This window comes from Puntigrus tetrazona, chromosome 2 (genome assembly GCF_018831695.1).
Source record: "Puntigrus tetrazona isolate hp1 chromosome 2, ASM1883169v1, whole genome shotgun sequence".
NCBI classification, from domain to species: Eukaryota; Metazoa; Chordata; class Actinopteri; order Cypriniformes; family Cyprinidae; genus Puntigrus; species Puntigrus tetrazona.
In genome coordinates, this window is record NC_056700.1 from 10383068 (window position 1) to 10400493 (window position 17426).

Here is a 17426-nt window from a genome sequence, read left to right on the forward strand (position 1 = left end):
GCCTTGACGACCTAGTGCCTCGCCGTCTTGGTTACGTGATTGATCACAGTATCCCGCACCGGTGACACAGGTAGGGGGAGGGACGTCGCAGGCTCTATCAGATGCAGCGCCGATGTCCTTCTCCCCGGCTGAGGGGATTTAAAACTGTCACACGCTCTCACACCTCCTGTTTCCCCCGGAGACGGATGTGTCGTGCGTGACATTGAGGGCGAGAGGCAGAGCATCAATCGCAGACTGGGTGATAAGTGTCATGCCGACTGCTCGCCTGGCCTGTTTCTCAAACTGCGCGCGCACACACTTGTGCACGCTCTCACTCAGTAGTGCAAACAGATGTCAACTTAAAACTACCGACAGCATCTTGAGGAAAAGGGGGATATAAAAATAGAAATATGCTTGTATTTTAGACAGACAGCGCTCGCAAAAATCGTCTATTTACTCAGCCTCGTATCACAGGGGCGGCGTTAGACCCTTTTAATAGGACACGAACCCCAGTAAAATTCTTCTGTGCATCTGTCAGTGGAGATGAGTGTGATGAGAATGATTCTCCTCGATCATATTTCAGCAAAGTTTTATGAATAAAAAAAAAAAAAGTTCTGAAAACGTTAGCAATTCATCTTTATTTTATAGCCATTAAAGCCCACACTGATTTTTTTTGCATAATCTGAAAGGATAGTATACCCAAAAATTAAAATTCTGCAATTATTACTCGCCCTCAAGTTACTCCAAACCAGTAAGACTTTTGTTCATATGTCGAGTCAGAGGTCAGCCAGGAATCTCTTGCAAACACGCATACAGCCGTTGCCGGAAGTCAGTGATTTGAGTTACCCATCGATCTGCTTCAGAAGACATGTGTTAACCCCCAGAGACGTGTAGGTTAGTTTTCCGTATCCAATTTATGGAGCTTAAAAGTAGTGGCCAATAGCCACCAGCGTTACCAAACTTGGAAAAACCAGAATACATTTTTTTAAAAACTGTTTGTCTGAAAGAAGAAAGTCATATACACCTGGGATGGCTTTAAGTGTGAGTAAATTATGGGGTAATTTTCAATTTTGGGTGAACTATTCCTTTAAGATAATTTTGATGAAATCCAGACTGGATAACTGGGAGTATGTATTTTTCAGTTGAATTGGTTCATTTAAAATTTCACAAAGACCAATACTGAAGAAAATGCATCCTGTTTGTCATTATTTTACAAAAGCGTACTTATTTAAGTCTTTAAATCAGATTCCTCCATCTTTCCTGCAGTGAGTGCCACTGTTCGCTTAAATAGTGCAAATTTGTCTAGGTTAATGTTCATTGCGTGGACAACTAAAGTTGCGTGCCATGTCCGTACTACCTTTCTGGGCCCTGAACGTGGTAGCTGTGTTGTGTTGCTGTCTATGGAGGATCAGAATAGCTTTCAGATTACATCAAAACATATCTTCATTTGTGTTGCTAAAATGAACGAAGCTTGGGTTTGGAACAATGTAAGGTGTTAATGAAATGAATTAAAAAGAACTGCATGAGGTGCATATTTAGCAAAAATTCAATTTAGAAAACAAACTGGCAAATATCTTCTATAATATAGCTTCTCTTCATTAGGAATTACTCTGTACTGCAGGTAAAAACTATATTCTGAACCCATTACTTTCTTACTGGAACCACAAAACAAGAAATTTTGTATAATGTTTACTGTTTAATTTCATGCAACAAAAGCATACATACAAAATTATAAAGCGCTCTGCTGCTCTTATTAATGTATTATTTTACAATCCATATATATCCAAATATGTCATGGGTGCTTGTTTGTCTTCTTCAGTCATTACTTTCACTGTATGAGAAAAAAACAACCTGAACATTTTGTCTAACATCTAATCTTGTATTTAAGTTTTGCAATGACATGAGAATGAGTAAATTATAATGCAAGTTATTATGTAAAAAAAAAAAAAAAGACACGGCTGCCCGCAAACATTTTACACCTAGGCATATGCAGAAAAGGAAATAATCTTTATCCGAGGCCGCTTGCTCCTGGCTGCTCTGTGCTTGCGCGCAGTTAAGATGAAGACTGATTATTTAGCCCAGGTATGACTCATCAGAAGCCATGTTGCCCAAAGTCAGTGTCTGTGAGCTGTGCGGCCCCAGAGACGGGCTGTATTTCACTGTGAAATTAAACGCTCCTGCGCTACACAAACACTCTCATTATAACACGCTCACCCAGGAAGATTTGCGGCAGTGTGTTTTGCTCGACTTCTGCTGAAATGGGGGTTGGAAGAGAGGGGTGCATAACTTAACACATGGCAGTTTCTCATCTCCGAGAGAAATTTATGGTAAATCCTCAAAGTCTCAGTGCGATTAATTGTTTGGTTATTAGATGAAAGTGTAAACAAGACCTTCAGTGGTTTGGCTTGGCTGACTCTTCTGATGCGGCTGTGGACGGCAACAACGCTAAACACTGCTGATAAGATTAACCAAGCATTAATAGTGAGCATAAAAACATAAATAGACTAATAATTAATGTTTGAAATGTCCAAATGTATTATCATTTAGTAGAAGCTTATCGAATCAAACACACGATGGAATGGAGTTTTAATGATGAAACTATACAAGGTAGAAAAAAATGGCAAAGAGGAGTATTTCAACCTCATGTTGTTCCAATCTGTTTGCATTGTTCATTCTTGAAGCACAAGAACCAATGACTTTGTTCTTTCAAGTCAAGCAAATATGAACGAGCTTCTGTTTACCATATTTGCTCTGCTCTGTGTACTGTGATTTAATCCATGTTTATATGCGTATAAAAACCTCAAATTAAATCTTATCACATACACCAGTTTATTTTCTTAAGCTAAATACATGCGATTTCTTTTATGATCTCTTTATGAAAATCTTTGGCAGATGGATTTTCTGTTTTGAAGGACAAACAAACGGTTTTATTAAAATATCTTCATTTGTGTTTCAACGATGAACAAATGTCTTGAGAGTTTGAAATGAACCATTCCTTCGAAAAGAGGTTGACATGGTTTGTGCTAAGAATGACATTCAATGTTAATTGAAAATTCAAGACATATTTACAAGCCAAACACGCAATATAAATATAAACTATAAAGCTATTCAACCTATGTCATCTTAATGCCAGTGATCATGCCAGTGTTACCAATTATTAAGAACTTTCTTTGCTTATTTACATACAATAGACGCTTTTTTTTGTTTAGTTTTTTTTTTTGTACTATACTTTTCATTTGCCTCCATTCATCCAGTTCCTGTGTTCTGGCATCTTCTGCCACTGTCTCTGACCAAGTGAGTCTGGTTTCCCTCCAGCCGCATCTCTTATCAGCGTGACACACAAACCCAGCCGCGAGTCTGGACCGCATCTGTGCCCCGAGTCCTGGCTGCTGCCTGCGTGTAGACGCTCTACTGAGACGGTTAAAAATCCACTTCCCTTCACCTTCGCCAATGTCGTCGCCGACGCAGCATCGGCTTTACTTTTCACCTCGTTCTTTAAAAATCACTACACCACACAAAATACCTTTCTAAATCACAAAAGAAGTTCTTCGACTGCGAGATACGTGCGGTTTGACGGCCCGGTGGCTCTTCGAGGACTGGAACAGCAGGTGTCTGTTGCTGTGGTGCCCTGCTGAGCAGTAAAGGTCACTTTTGATGGAGCCGGGCGCAAAAATATTGCATTGACTCTTCACAGTCACGCACAGAGGGGCGGCCTATAGAAATCTAAAGATAGAAGCACGGATCACAGGGCCCACCCCCCAATCCTTGAAACTGGCTGGACAACATAATAATCTTAAACCAATCTCCTCTTCCTCTTCATTTACATGTGTTACATACTTTACCTGTCCAAAACTCTAGATTTGCATGACAAAAAGGCGCTCCAACCCCCTCGCGGGAGATTATACACTTAACTCGGGGGATCCTCCAGCAGTCATTTGGCCAGTGAGGGAGGACAATGCAGGAGGTGGTGGGGCTATAATGTGTGGCACTGTGTCCTGCTGTTCTCCTTTTCGCCATGCTGACTAATGACCTTCCCCCCTCCCCCAGCCCTCGCCTCCTCCTCCACCTCCTCCTCCTTCCGCCCTCCCCCGTGCCCTCTCACGCGATCCCCCATCCTCCCCGCTCCTCTCAGGGGTGGAGTCCAGCGGCCTGTGCCGCCAGAGAGGCGTCCATCACAGGTCTTTAGATTAGCCACAACCACGCCGCTCAGGACAAAAGAGCTCCTCCTCCCCACCAGCCCCCACCCGTCCGGATGGCTAATGGAGGAGGGGATGCGTCATGGACACGGAGAAGAAGTTCACGGCTCTACACTGATGCCACGGTCCTTCTCAGCAGATCAAGCGCGTATCTGACGGTGGCCGCAACAGATAAACACGCTCGGGACGACAAGCTGTAAAGCATGACGAGAATAAAGAGGGAAAGCAAAGCGATATTTAAAAAGCACAGAACGGCTAAAGCTCCCATAATATGTTGACGTAAATGTGTAACCTCATTTCTTCTGAGGCCACTGTGAGATAATTCATTCATACAATGATGTCTACTTGATTTCTCATCATTTAAATACCCTTTAATTTCAGGAAGAGTGCTTTGGTTGAATTCATCTTACTATTATTAATAAAATAATATAATAACGTGTTGATATCGCTGCTTTCAGAAAGTGTTGACAGGGTAGATCGCACAGAAGGCTCACATGATAAAATTCACATTTAGCTATGAAAACTGATCTATCACACTAAACATGTTAACAAGTGTCAAAATCAGACTCGTCGGCCTGTGCTGCGAGTTGCATTTTCTGCAGGCTTATGTCTACGCTTCTGTCTTTAATGGCTTTTAATGTTTGTCGTTTTTCATTGCTAGCAAATATAAATGGAGCAAGGCTGAGGGGTTTCCGCCACGGTCAAGCAAAAATGTCTGAAAACACACTTTAGGTCAGATGAAACAGCCCATTCAGGAGAGCAACAGGAAGCACATGGTCGGCCTGATTTGGGGTCGTTGTTGGAGGGACCTCTGCTGGAAATTAAATGTAGAGCACACATATGGACCTAAGCTTTCAAACGGGACATTTCTGTGTTTGGATTTCATTATTTTGTCACTTACTGAAAGCAGGATTACTTACGTGGTTAAAGTGCTGTAATCACTTGCATTCTCTATATTAGCATTGGCGCTAACCCAGCTAACACACGACGTAACAGTTTGGTTTGGTTAGCTAGGAAGGAGGTAAAAATACACTTTTTTTTTTCTGAATAGTGTTTTTTTTATAAGTTGATGATTTTATTACGTTAAGAATTCTATCAGTCATATAACAATATTATATATAACACGCATAATTACTATAATTTAATTACATTAAAATTCTGTCTTCCTCTCTTCTGAGGAACAGAAGGAAGCTTATTTTCAAGATTATTTTTCTTTCTTTTTTCCTTCTTCTATGTAAAGCCTAAACCCAAACCTTATTTGGGGCTTATATAAGTGCTTAGATAATCTCTATTATCTAGCAAGTAATCGCCAATGCTGTTATTAGCTATTTTTAAATCATTTTCTATTTTTGAAATTCCGCATTGTTATTAAATAATATTGTACTTAATAATAGTAGTTAAAAGGATTAATCAAAAGAAGTGCTGAAAATGAAATCCTTTTATTAGTCAGCCATACGTGGGGGACATCTGACTATGGTAGGCTACACTATGCTGTATTGTAAATAAATCACAGATTGTTTTACTGACTGGAACTGGTTTACATTTATCATGATTTTAGGGATTTTTTTAGAAACTTTTCAGTCAGTCATAAATACATTGATATTTAAAGTCTCGAAATCCATCAGTGGGCCTGACACTTTGCCCAGCAGACTGTCTGACATTCATTTTCATAATATTCATTATTTCATAGCTTATGGTAACTGCTTGATCTCCAGCACACCCTCCTCCACCCTGAGTCTAGAAGAGCTCTGCTTTGTAACACATACTTTTTCACTGACACAGATTTGGCCAGGCATGCATGACTGATAGTTTAACAGCATCTAGTTAAACATATGTGGCCTACTTTTCCATGTAATTGGCTTGTTTATCTTTGTCTTCATTTTAGTTTTCAAATTAAGTAGAGCAAAACCCAAGGACTGGAACAGCAGGTGTCTGTCGCAAAACCCAAACTTAGATTGTGTCTTGTGTGTTCACAGCCAGTAAGAGTCCAGGGTAACATCCTCACAACTTCCTATCATTTACTAAGCACATTTCCTGAATTATTTTTTTTTTTCACATTTCAAACGTGTTTGAAGTCCAAAATCTGTTATTAGAAAAAAAAAATGTTTAAAGTACGACCATATGTTATGTGCGCGTTTATCAGAACTGCCCCCTGTTGGTTGAATAGGCGTATTGCAATGATAGATCTTTTTCAAATTATGAAGTTCATAATGCATGCAAGTCTTTTCTTGATATTATGTTGAATGGGAGCTAAGTGAAAATCAGTTGTAACTCTGTGTAGTGGGAGGAAAGAAAAAAAAAAGCTGCGCGCCCAACGTGGGGCTCGAACCCACGACCCTGAGATTAAGAGTCTCATGCTCTACCGACTGAGCTAGCCGGGCCACTAGCGGTCGCGTCCCAAAATACAGCATAAGAACTAAAACATTCTAATATCGCACTAAAATAGTCAAAATATCAAATACATACACGTATTCACGCACGCTATGTATTTTTCTTCATCATATATATACATTTTCTCCGCTTTGCATTTTTTCTTGTGAATTTAAAATGTCAAACAGCAGAGGGCGCCCAAACCTAACACAAGTAAAGCTCTAGCTTCATTCTCTAGTAACTTATGGTGTGTCGACTTTTGTCATTTATCTCTGTGTAACGTGTGCTGCCTGGACGTCCTTACTGCACAAAAGATAAGAGAACGTCGAGCTTAAAATTCTTTGCTGTTGCAATCTAAACAATTGCAATTTAAGGCGATTTTGTGATGTTCATGTGAACGTCGCGCTTGCATGTGTTTGCTAGTAGGCTACTTACTAAGTAGGGTTAGCGAACAGTACAAAAAACAGCATTATGACCTCAAAGGAAGCAAATGTATTTTCTCAGAAATTAAAATGTTCACCGTCGGAATTTTAAAGAAGTTAAAGTGCGGTAACAATTTGGCCAGTTCCTTAATGGCTGTAAGTCATTCTACTACTATTGTGCTTTAAATTAGCATTTTTTTAATTGTGAAAAAATCTCTTTTTTTGAATGCCATGCTACTTGTCTAGCAGTGCTAGAAGTGCTATCGCCAGACTCACAGATCGGCTGAATAGATTCAACAACAGTAAATCTCACCAATTTAACTCTGAGGGACCTGGAAAAAGAGACATTTCCAAAAATACAGTGGAGTGTTCCTTTAAATTTGAGCCCATTCGGTAGTTAAAAGTATAATTTTTTGTATAGATTTACAGCTTATTATAATAATTATCAAACATATAAAAGGTGTGCGTTATACTTGACGCCTAGATGAACATTTATGAATCTAAGTGATTCTGTTCAGATGCCAATGAGCTTCAAATTATGGCATATTTTACATCTGAGCACATTTGTAGTGAAAACTATTTTTTTTACACGTGATTTATAGTTTATTTTAATAATTCAGTTGTGTATTACAGTTAACACCTAGATGAACTGTTAAAAATTGCTTTTGTGACTCCCCATACGCTATTGACATTACCAATTTCGCCTGTAACTTTAGAGACGGTCCCTATATTTAGCGACTATTAACCGGCCAACATCACGCCAACTTTCTGCCAGTGTCGTGCCGGTCAAAGCCATAGAGAACCTGCTACTGGCGAACGATACGGCCTAATTACAATTTCACAATTAGGTGCACTCTTATTTCACTATAATAGCAAGATAGTTGTTTTTCTCTCTATAGTTAATATTGTTTTAATAATTATATTACATGGAAGTTAGCTCTGCAGAGCTGTATTTGCACATCGCCACGTGGTGACCCTCGTTTGCGCGCCGCCATTGCCATTAAGAATATAACCTCGAGCGGAGGAGAGCACTGTTATCATCGGTTATTAAAAGAGACACCGTTATGTTTTTCAAGGCATGCATACTAACTATTTGTGTTAGTCAAAGTAATACTGTTTACTTTTACTATCACATCGGTGAAACTCTTGAAATGAATAAAAATAAATTAAATTATCAACTAAACAATTGTACTTGCACCCATTACATTTGAGGTAAAGACATACTTTTTTCAGAAAACATGAAAACATGTTTTTGTATGTGCGTGTAACGCATTTAAATTTTTGAGTTAATTTAGTCAGAGGTCATTTGATAAGGTCTGGATGCAATTTACTAGCTGTGATTTAAACACGTGACACAATTTTTCCATACAAAACATCCTAATTTCCTGCAAAAGACGCTGGAACATTTATTAACATGTTCAAATTTGGGGATTTCCCCTAACACTTCGGGAAGCTCTATGTACTGCTGTGGTGTTACTTTAGCTGTATATTGTCTGTTAGCCTGGCCTGCGCTGCTGCTCTGGGATGAAATATTACACCGGACTGTGCTGCTGTTCTCTGCTGTTTCATCACTGGGAAATAGAGTCAGGCTCAAATGAATCTGATTACATTTCTCTTTATTTTCTCACAGCTGCCTAGCCAGTTAGCTGTGTTCTGTGGCAGTTGACCAAGGTGTTGGTTAGCGGCTAAATGATAGCTAAAACAGATTAACCTGAGGTAACTCTGTCAAAACAGCTTTGTTTGAAATGTTTCATTATAAACGATACGCACCGCCTGAAAATAAAAATCACACAATACTTACCTTAGGAGACGTCTGTTTCAGATTAAATTTAAAAAATAATAAATCTGATATACTTTGAGCCCACGGTTATCTTCTTTACCAACTACAAAATATTCTGCAGCTAACATACTATATTAATATAATATGACAAAATAACAATTTATGTTAAAAATTATTTAAAAAAATTATTTATAGACCAGGTTAAAAAAATAATAATTCCCTATTATTTATATTATTTACCCATCCTAGATGTATATGTTTTTCTTCTTTCAGACTAACACAGTCTAAGCTTTTTATTTTTGTATTATTCCAGGCTCTTCTAAGGTTGGTAATGCTGGTGTATAATGGTCCTTATTTTGAAGCTCCATAAATCGTGTATATATATATATATATATATATATATATATATATATATATATATATATATATATATATATATATATATATATCCATCGAGTCAGTCAAGAAGCCAGAACTCGACTCTCTTGTGAACGTACATACAGCCGTTGCTGGAAGTCAGTGATTTTAGTTTTTAATTTTAAAAACATTAATATTTTTCTTACAAAAATCCTCTCTATCTGCTTCAAAAGACATGCGTTAACCCCCCAAGAGGCGTATAGATTAGTTTTTATGACAGATATACCAATTTCTGGAGCTTCAAAATAGTGGCCACTATTCACCAGCATTACCAAACTTGGAAGAACCAGAATACATTAAAAAAAAAAAAAGCTGTGTTCATCTGAAAGAAGAAAGTTATTACACCTAGGATGGCTTGGAGGTAAGTAAACTGTGGGGTGATTTTCATTTTTGAGTGAACTATTCCTTTAATGCTAATGCAGGTTAGCTAATCAAAAGAAGACGTTATGATTTTGTTTAATATGGCTTAGACCTCTTTATTCCACTGTGGTCTTCCATTTGTTAAACACCTGAAAAAGCCTTATTGACCATTACAAAGGTGAACGTCACAGCAAAATGGCACTGTTTGAAATATTCCTGGTCAATGAAACCAAGATGGAAACCAAGCTATTACAAGGCTTACATGATGAAACAAAGCAAAACATTCATAACAGAGATATCAAATGTAAACATCAACAAACACGAACCGTGGACCGCCTTAGTTCTGGGAAATATGTCTAGTTTCTGGTTAACGTCACATCATGTAATCCTTTACACGCCAACAAATTGAAATGTACATGTTACACGTAATACAACCTGCCATAAACAAGATGAGTAATCAAAAATATATAAGTGAATAAAAATATAAATAAATGGATAAAAAAAAAAGTTAAAGGAATAGTTTGCCCAAAAGCTAAAATTACCCCACACTTTACTCACCCCCAAGCCGTCCTAGGTGTATATGACTTTCTTCTTTCAGACAAATTGAGTTTTTAAAAAATTTATCCTGGCTCTTCCAAGATTGTTAATGCCGGTGGATGGTGACCATTATTTTGAAGCGCTATAACTCATATAACAACTCATATCTGTTGTAAAACTAACCTATACGCCTTAGGTTGTAATTTTACAAACAGAAATATTTTTTGTTACAAAAACACATCGATTTGCTTCAGAAGACATCCCTAGGGATGTGTGGGTTGGATATATAATAATTTATAGAGCTTCAAAATAAGGGCCACTATCCACCAGCATTACTAAGCTTGGAAGAGCCAGGATAATTTTTTTTTAAACTCTGTGTTCGTCTGAAAGAAGAAAGTCATATACACCTAGGATGGCTTGGAGGTGAGTAGATTGTTTGGTAATTTTCATTTTCGGGGAAACTGTTCCTTTAATATTTCTCCCAACCATGCAAATTAAATACAGAGGTGCAGCAGTGCAAATCTCCACTGTGTTGTCCAGCAGAGACGTCACCGGCCCGGGTCACAAGAGCACACAATCCCAGTCTGTGCAGCTCTCAGAAAAAGGCTGGATTGGTGTGTTCAATGACGCAGCGTTTGCAGTGACGCTTGACAAAGCGCAGCGCCTCCAGTGGCACATCACAGTCCTGTACATTCAGCAGCTGAAGGTCGAAGCAGTTGGCCGCCACCACCTGCAGCCCGCGGCCCGAGATGCTCTCGCATGACTTCAGGCTCAGTCTCTTCAGGTTGAAGGAGTTTAGTGCAAGCTGCTCCAGGCCGGCGTCCGACACCAGCGGGCACTTCCCGATGTCCAGGGACTTGAGCTTGAGGCAGTTCTTGGCGAGGTGCTCGATGCCGTGGTCCGTCAACCCCTCGCAGCCCCGAGCGTTCAGGTAACGCAGTCTGTTGCAGTATTTGGCTACGTAACGCACGCCCACGTCTGTGATGCGGCCGCAGTGCGCTATGCTGAGGTAGCGCAGGCGGCCCTCGAGTTTGGCGATCTCCCGCAGGCCGAAGTCACTGACGAAGCGGCAGTCGCTGACGCTCAGCTCCCGCACGGACGGGCAGTAGATGACTAAGAAGCGCAGGCCCTCGTCGGTCAGCCGCACACAGCGCCGCAGGTAGAGGTGGGTGAGCTGAGTGCAGTGGGCGGCAATGGTGTGCAGGCCTTCGTCCTCCAGAGCAAAACAGTCCGTCATGTCAAGATAGCGGATGGAGATCTGCTGCCCGTGAAGAGGGGAGAGTTTGACGGACACGTCCCGCGTCAGGCTGATGCAGGTCACCTTAGAGCACCCTGCAGAGGACAAAGACAGAATTATGAAAAAACTAATTGTTAAACGTCATCTGTTTTGACGGTACACACAGTATTCAGGATTTGATCAATGAAGTGTGTGCTTTTACCATCAACAGACTAAATAAAACACATAACGATAAACAATAATTGCTTGTTTGTAAAATTAATTAATGGTTATTATATATTATAATTACATGTAAAAAAAAAAAATAATAATAAAAAAAAATATATATATATATCTGCAATCTTTAATGGATCACACTTAATTATATTGTAATAAATTTTAATATGGATTTGAAATGCTATTATTAAATGAATCTAAAACAAATACAAGCTTTGGAATTAATATATTAATATACACATTTTATTTTTAAAATATATATCAGTTAATATCTCCTTGCATACTTTCACATACAGTTACTATCAGCTTTTTAATATTTGTTTAATATTGATTTTTTTTTTTTCATATGAATTTTCTTTATATGAAGGAAATACTAAAAAGATGTAGCACCTCTAATAATGTTTTTGTTTTTAAATATTAAAATCTACCCGGATATGGAAGTATGCTCTCATAAGTGCATAATATAAATTCTTTATTAATATCATACTGTGTATATAATGTATTTTTGTATCTTTTAACCTTTTTGGAGCACCCTTGGTCTTTTGTTCTTCTTATCTAAGAACCATATGTGCTCTTTGTTTAATTTTCTTCAAACGTTTAAAGATTACTCCCTGTGTATTAACTTGACACAGGAGAAAGTATTTTAACAAAAATTACACATTTCAGCTTCAAACTACGTCTTTGAAGATAAATTATAGGGACTGTTTTGGCGATTATGAAAAAGAATATCCCAAAACATTTCTTCAGAACCATGTGTATATGATGATTTTTATTCCCAAAAGACCGAAGACTTTTTCATGTTGTCAGATGCACATGAAAAGAAATGCCAAATGTTTGCTTTTAGATCCCTTTTTACAGAAATCACAGAAGAAAGTCTTGATGTGAAACACGCCATCTGAGAAATGTATCTGCTCTGCTGTCTGGTCTTCACCTCTGTCATCTGATTTAACTTATGAAACACCAACATCAGACAAACGAAAGCCTTTAACAGTAGAACTAAAGACGAAGCTGAATATCTCAAGAACATGAAAATGGCAGCGGAAGGTTTGATCTAAACCTTTGAGAGACATCTGAAATGAGTTATATCAGAAGGAGTGGGGGATGGGATTGAAAATGCAGAGCTTCAGTCCAACGGCAGAGGGACCCCAGCCGGACCCCTGCACTCGCACAGGAAAAACAACATGCTCCAACAGGAAGTGCAGTGCAGGAAGTTAGAAATAAAACACCAGGGAAGGGACTTGAGGACATGAGGAGAAGGAGTATTATTTTCTGACATACTCCTTCACCAAGTCCTCAATTGTAAACTTCTATATGGTCCTCCGTGAAATATAATGCTTCTAAGAAAAGCTTAACTGAAAAGAAAAGCCAGGAATAGTCATTAAAAAACATATATACTATACTGCTATATATATATTGGACAAGTGGACAAATATTAATATAAAAGCTATTTAAAGTTATATGCACATTAAATAGTCTACATTTATAGCAATACATTTTATACAAAAGACAGTTGATCATTGATTCACTAAATTAGGGTAGCAGATTTTCCCTAAGCACCCTGAAGTCAGAGGTCCTGGTTCTGCTTGGGCTTATGTTTCTTTTGGGAAGTATAGAGAGCGCAGACAGAATGCCAGAGCTATTAATACCTTTTCCAGCTTTTCCAAAAGGAAGTCCTGGACGTTTCAGAATAATCTCTGTGAGAAAAAAAAAGAGACTCGACTGTCTTCTGCGCTGGACAACAAAGCAGGTGAAGCACAGGCTGTTTGGCTGAGAGTCAAAAAGTCATTTATACAGCTGAATAAAAATCCTTCTGTGTTTTCAGAGAGATTGTAGACCAACACCGCTACATTACTGACATGTTTTGTTGAAAATGTCAACTTGAATATAACTGTGTTGGTAAAGACTCAAATACTTCATTTTTTCTGCTTTTTAGGCCAAATGTTAAAGCGATGGTTCTCAACTGCGTGACAGGTCTTGTGTCTCAGGGGAAAATCTGAGGTGAATGCAAATTACTAAAAAATTAAGAACATGAATTATAACAACATGAAAAAAAACTACACTGAAAATATTTTGAAAGTTGTATATGAAAGATTACTGGAGTACAAATAACAAAATATATAAAAACAATTAAATGTGTGTGTGTGTGTGTGGTGCTATTCTTTGTTATTAATTGTGAAATACACAGATTTTTTTTGTGGTCACAAGGTAAAAGAAACAACCCAGTCTAGATTAAATCTGGGTTCACTTGCAATAAAGATAAACATAGTCTGTGCCAACCACAATTTGATATGTGCAGTGAATTATTGGCTGCCGAAACCATAAGACCACTGAAATTCAAGAGACTTTCAGAAACCAAAATTGGTCAATTTTCCTGTTCAAAATAGCTCAGGAATATTTTAAATAATTTTGCATACTGTTAGGCCTATGCAGCTCATATTGTGTTGTGTAGATACAAAATTTTGTACAATAAACAAAAATGATGCACCACTTTTAGTTTAACATAAAATCTGGGTTCGGAAGCAAAACCAGTTGAAATAATTTATCATTAAATTAGTTAAAAATGTATTATCAGTGTTGGGAAGGTTACTTTGATTACAAGATTACAAGTGACAATATTTAAAATGGAATAAGTAGCGCAACTGATTTGATTACTTTTCAAATTTAAACATTTGATTACTGATTAACTGATTACTGTCAGACTTTCAAAATCCTTTATTACTTCAATTAAGCCACCACAAAATCAAATCTGTATATGTGCTAAAATTCCTTTTGTAATCACAGTTGCATAAGAAACTGTAATTTAATTACACATTTTCTCAGTAACTGTAGCAGATTAGTTACATTTATATTGTAAATAAATGACACAATTCCATTATATGTAACCTCAACATTGTATATTATCAACACAGATTGTTTCCAATAATTATGTCATCAATATTATTATGACTTTTACACTGTATCTTAACCAAGCCAAATGTAATGATCTCAATGTCTTTCATGTGAATCTAACTATTTTGACGGTCCCCTCCTTTCTGTTTTGTACACTGAGCGATCTCTTTGGTCCAAAGACTATTTAGAACAGATAAATGCTAATAATATAACCAATCATTATCACCCAAGATTAATTACCTGAAACATCCAGGTGTTCCAGGTTGGGGCAGCGTGACACCACCTCGAACACGGCCTCATTGGACACGTTGTAGCAGCCGGCCACCTCTAAGCGACGCAGTTCCGGGCAGCACTGAGCCACAGTGTACAGTCCTCGATCGGTCAACCTCCGACAGCCGCTCACCATCACCGTCTCCAGGGTGAGACACACGTTCGGGGTGTCCTGGCACAGTCTGCGAGTGAGAACCCGAAGCGCGCGGTCTACATGTAGCACGTCTCCCGTCAGACGAATAGTCCTCCATAAGCGCGGGTCCCACGCCAAGTTGTACCAGCGGCGGCAGACACGGGCGCACCGACACAGCTGGTTGGTGGGCAGATGGGTGAAGATCTGCAAGAAAGCATGGTCAGGAAGGATGTCGATGGGCGCCCCCTGCTGGTCCCTCGGCTGTCGCAGGCTCCTTTGCGGATGGGAGAGGGAAGCGGGCGGCGTGTGGACCATGGCGATGGTTTCCGTGCCGAACGTGGAGGAAGACGTGGAGGAGCCATTAAGCACGCCTGGAGATGAACGAGGCGGCAAAATCAGAGCCGGACTTGGTGTACTCACTGTTCGCATGCTAAGGTCCGAGTCTGGGAAGAGGGGGAAACAGAAAAGCAGACAGGAAAGGAATAGAGAGAAATACAGGAACACGCTATGATATTGCACTCAAAACATTCTGAGAACATCATTATGTAACACAGTCAAGTTGTTGAAATAATGTAAACAAATTGTAGTCTTTCCTTTCCAAATCATTTCCTCAGCTAATGCATTGTCTTTCTGCACAAACGATGCCCTTGGCTCCATCCCGCTAAGATGACTGATGTTGAAAGTGTTTCATAGCTTTAAGAAAAATGACTCTGGCAGTCTTGTTGAGATCTAGCGTGTACACGCGGCCTGCAAAAACCATATTCACATACTAATCTTCCGTGAATTTCCTCCTGGCCCTATCCATACCTAATATCACTGAACCCCCACATATAATGTATCAGGCCTTATTTAGTCCCTTCCGAACCATCAGGACAGTAATGACTGGATGAGGATCAAGGGTTACCAAGCTTTTATTATTCCATTTGATTAAACCGCAAGCTGCTTAACCGCAATATGTATTGTTCAGCAGATCTCAAGCCATAAGTCTGTTATTTCCATTCATTTATGGGCATGATGACCCCATTGTTCCCTTTGACAGATGTTTTAGTCTCCTACGGTTTCACAGTGTGCTGTGTTGAGTAATGGGAAACAGCAGCGCATGATCATATCCCATTTATGGGGGATATGCTTCTATAGAGGAGAATATGAGAGCCAGCAAGCTGGCACACTGATGGATCAGTCTTCAAACACCGCCTCTGTGAAGATTCCTTCTCCATAACGTCATGAGGTGTTCAAGCCCATTGATCAACAAAGAAAAAGGGACATTTTAGTTCTCATTAAATACTAGGGAAAAACTTTTATTCTATTCTATAAAATGTAATTTCAATATTAGGCCATTTTAAATCGATGCTTGCCAAATCTGTGTTACAGACTTTTCATCTTTTTTAGTCAGAGCATGAATTTCTAAAATGCTTAGCCTTTAATATACTACATTAAACAAATTTCATTCGTTTTCAAAACACGACTGGAAGAATCAGTTTATCTTTAGGTAGATACATGTAGTCATTAACAACCTATCTAACAGAAATATTCCATGTTATAATTTTGTAAACATTATTGCAATGTTACTTTTAATGTTCTCTAAATATTCTGAAACAAGTTTTAATGTTTTAAAAAATATTAGCTAAAAGTCCAACAAAAACATTTCATGGAAAAAAAAAAACATTCCTAAACATTTAATGAACACAGTATTACTAATGTTTTTGTTATGTTTTAAGAAATTAAAGACAAGATCATTTTAAATGAAAGTTTCACGGTGAGTTCTTACTTGTTCAAAAGAATCTAAATGACTGTAAATAGAGGTGTTTTAGTACATATCAGTATTATCACCAGTAAAACTCATTAAATTTCATTTTGGTATTTTTAAAAGATTTTCTTTAGGTCCGGTTATCCTTTATCTTAAAAAAAACAACAGTAAGGACAAAACCCCCGCACAACTCAGAGTGCCAGAAGGGAATATAGAGAGTGAGACATTTTGCTTGGATTGAATGGCTATAGCCACCGCATTTACAAACTTAGTACTCTGAGCAGCCAAAGTCCCTTAATGTTACAGGGAGCCACTACAGTTGGCAGAAGAAGCAGAAGCCAATTACGTTTTAATGTCACCACTAGAAATGAAGAATTGGAAATGGCCTTGCAGGCTGGCACTGAGCCCCGACTCACACGCTAGATTACTGCCCTCACTACCAGCTGAAATACACTGCCCTGAGGAGACGCTGTTCCCTTGCATAGCTAATGCAAAACATCAGCTTCTAATTGAACAAACAGTAGGAGGAGCTAGTGCTGGTCATTTTTAAAGCAGTAATCGCAACCCTGCTGGAAAATCCAGCTTAAACCAGTAGCTGATTTGACATGGTTTCATTTATGGTCATTAGCTGGTCCAAGCTGGTTGATCAGCCAAAGTATTAGCTGGCCAAAACGGCGCTTATTTGGACTTTCCAGCTGTCTTATTAGTCGATGACCACAAGTAATTATTTTTTTGTATTTACTTTTTAATGCATTTCAGATTTGCTTTTGTTTTAATGACAACAGCACTCGATAACTCCATATTTTAAACCAGATGATCAAGTTCTAGAGCATGTTTAATTGAATAATCCAATAAGCATCCAGGATGTCCATT

The 17426-nt window shown here is 38.6% G+C and overlaps 2 protein-coding genes and 1 non-coding gene across 4 annotated transcripts in view; all 3 read right to left on the reverse strand.

The window, feature by feature from the left end:
• tox (thymocyte selection-associated high mobility group box) overlaps window positions 1-17426 on the reverse strand; it is an 839643-nt gene that overhangs the window by 159737 nt on the left and 662480 nt on the right. The window lies entirely within an intron of this gene.
• Window positions 6484-6556, reverse strand: trnak-cuu. Its single transcript has one exon. It is a non-coding gene; the product is annotated as a tRNA-Lys (tRNA).
• Window positions 9615-17426, reverse strand: part of fbxl7 (F-box and leucine-rich repeat protein 7) — a 28794-nt gene continuing 20982 nt past the window's right edge. For both annotated transcript variants that reach the window (XM_043259536.1, XM_043259542.1), the window contains exons 3-4: window positions 14644-15249; window positions 9615-11393 (exon numbers count right to left, since the gene is read on the reverse strand). In XM_043259536.1, the coding sequence (XP_043115471.1) occupies window positions 10657-11393; window positions 14644-15249 (1343 nt within the window). In that variant the 3' untranslated portion in view covers window positions 9615-10656. The remainder of the gene's footprint in view (window positions 11394-14643; window positions 15250-17426) is intronic.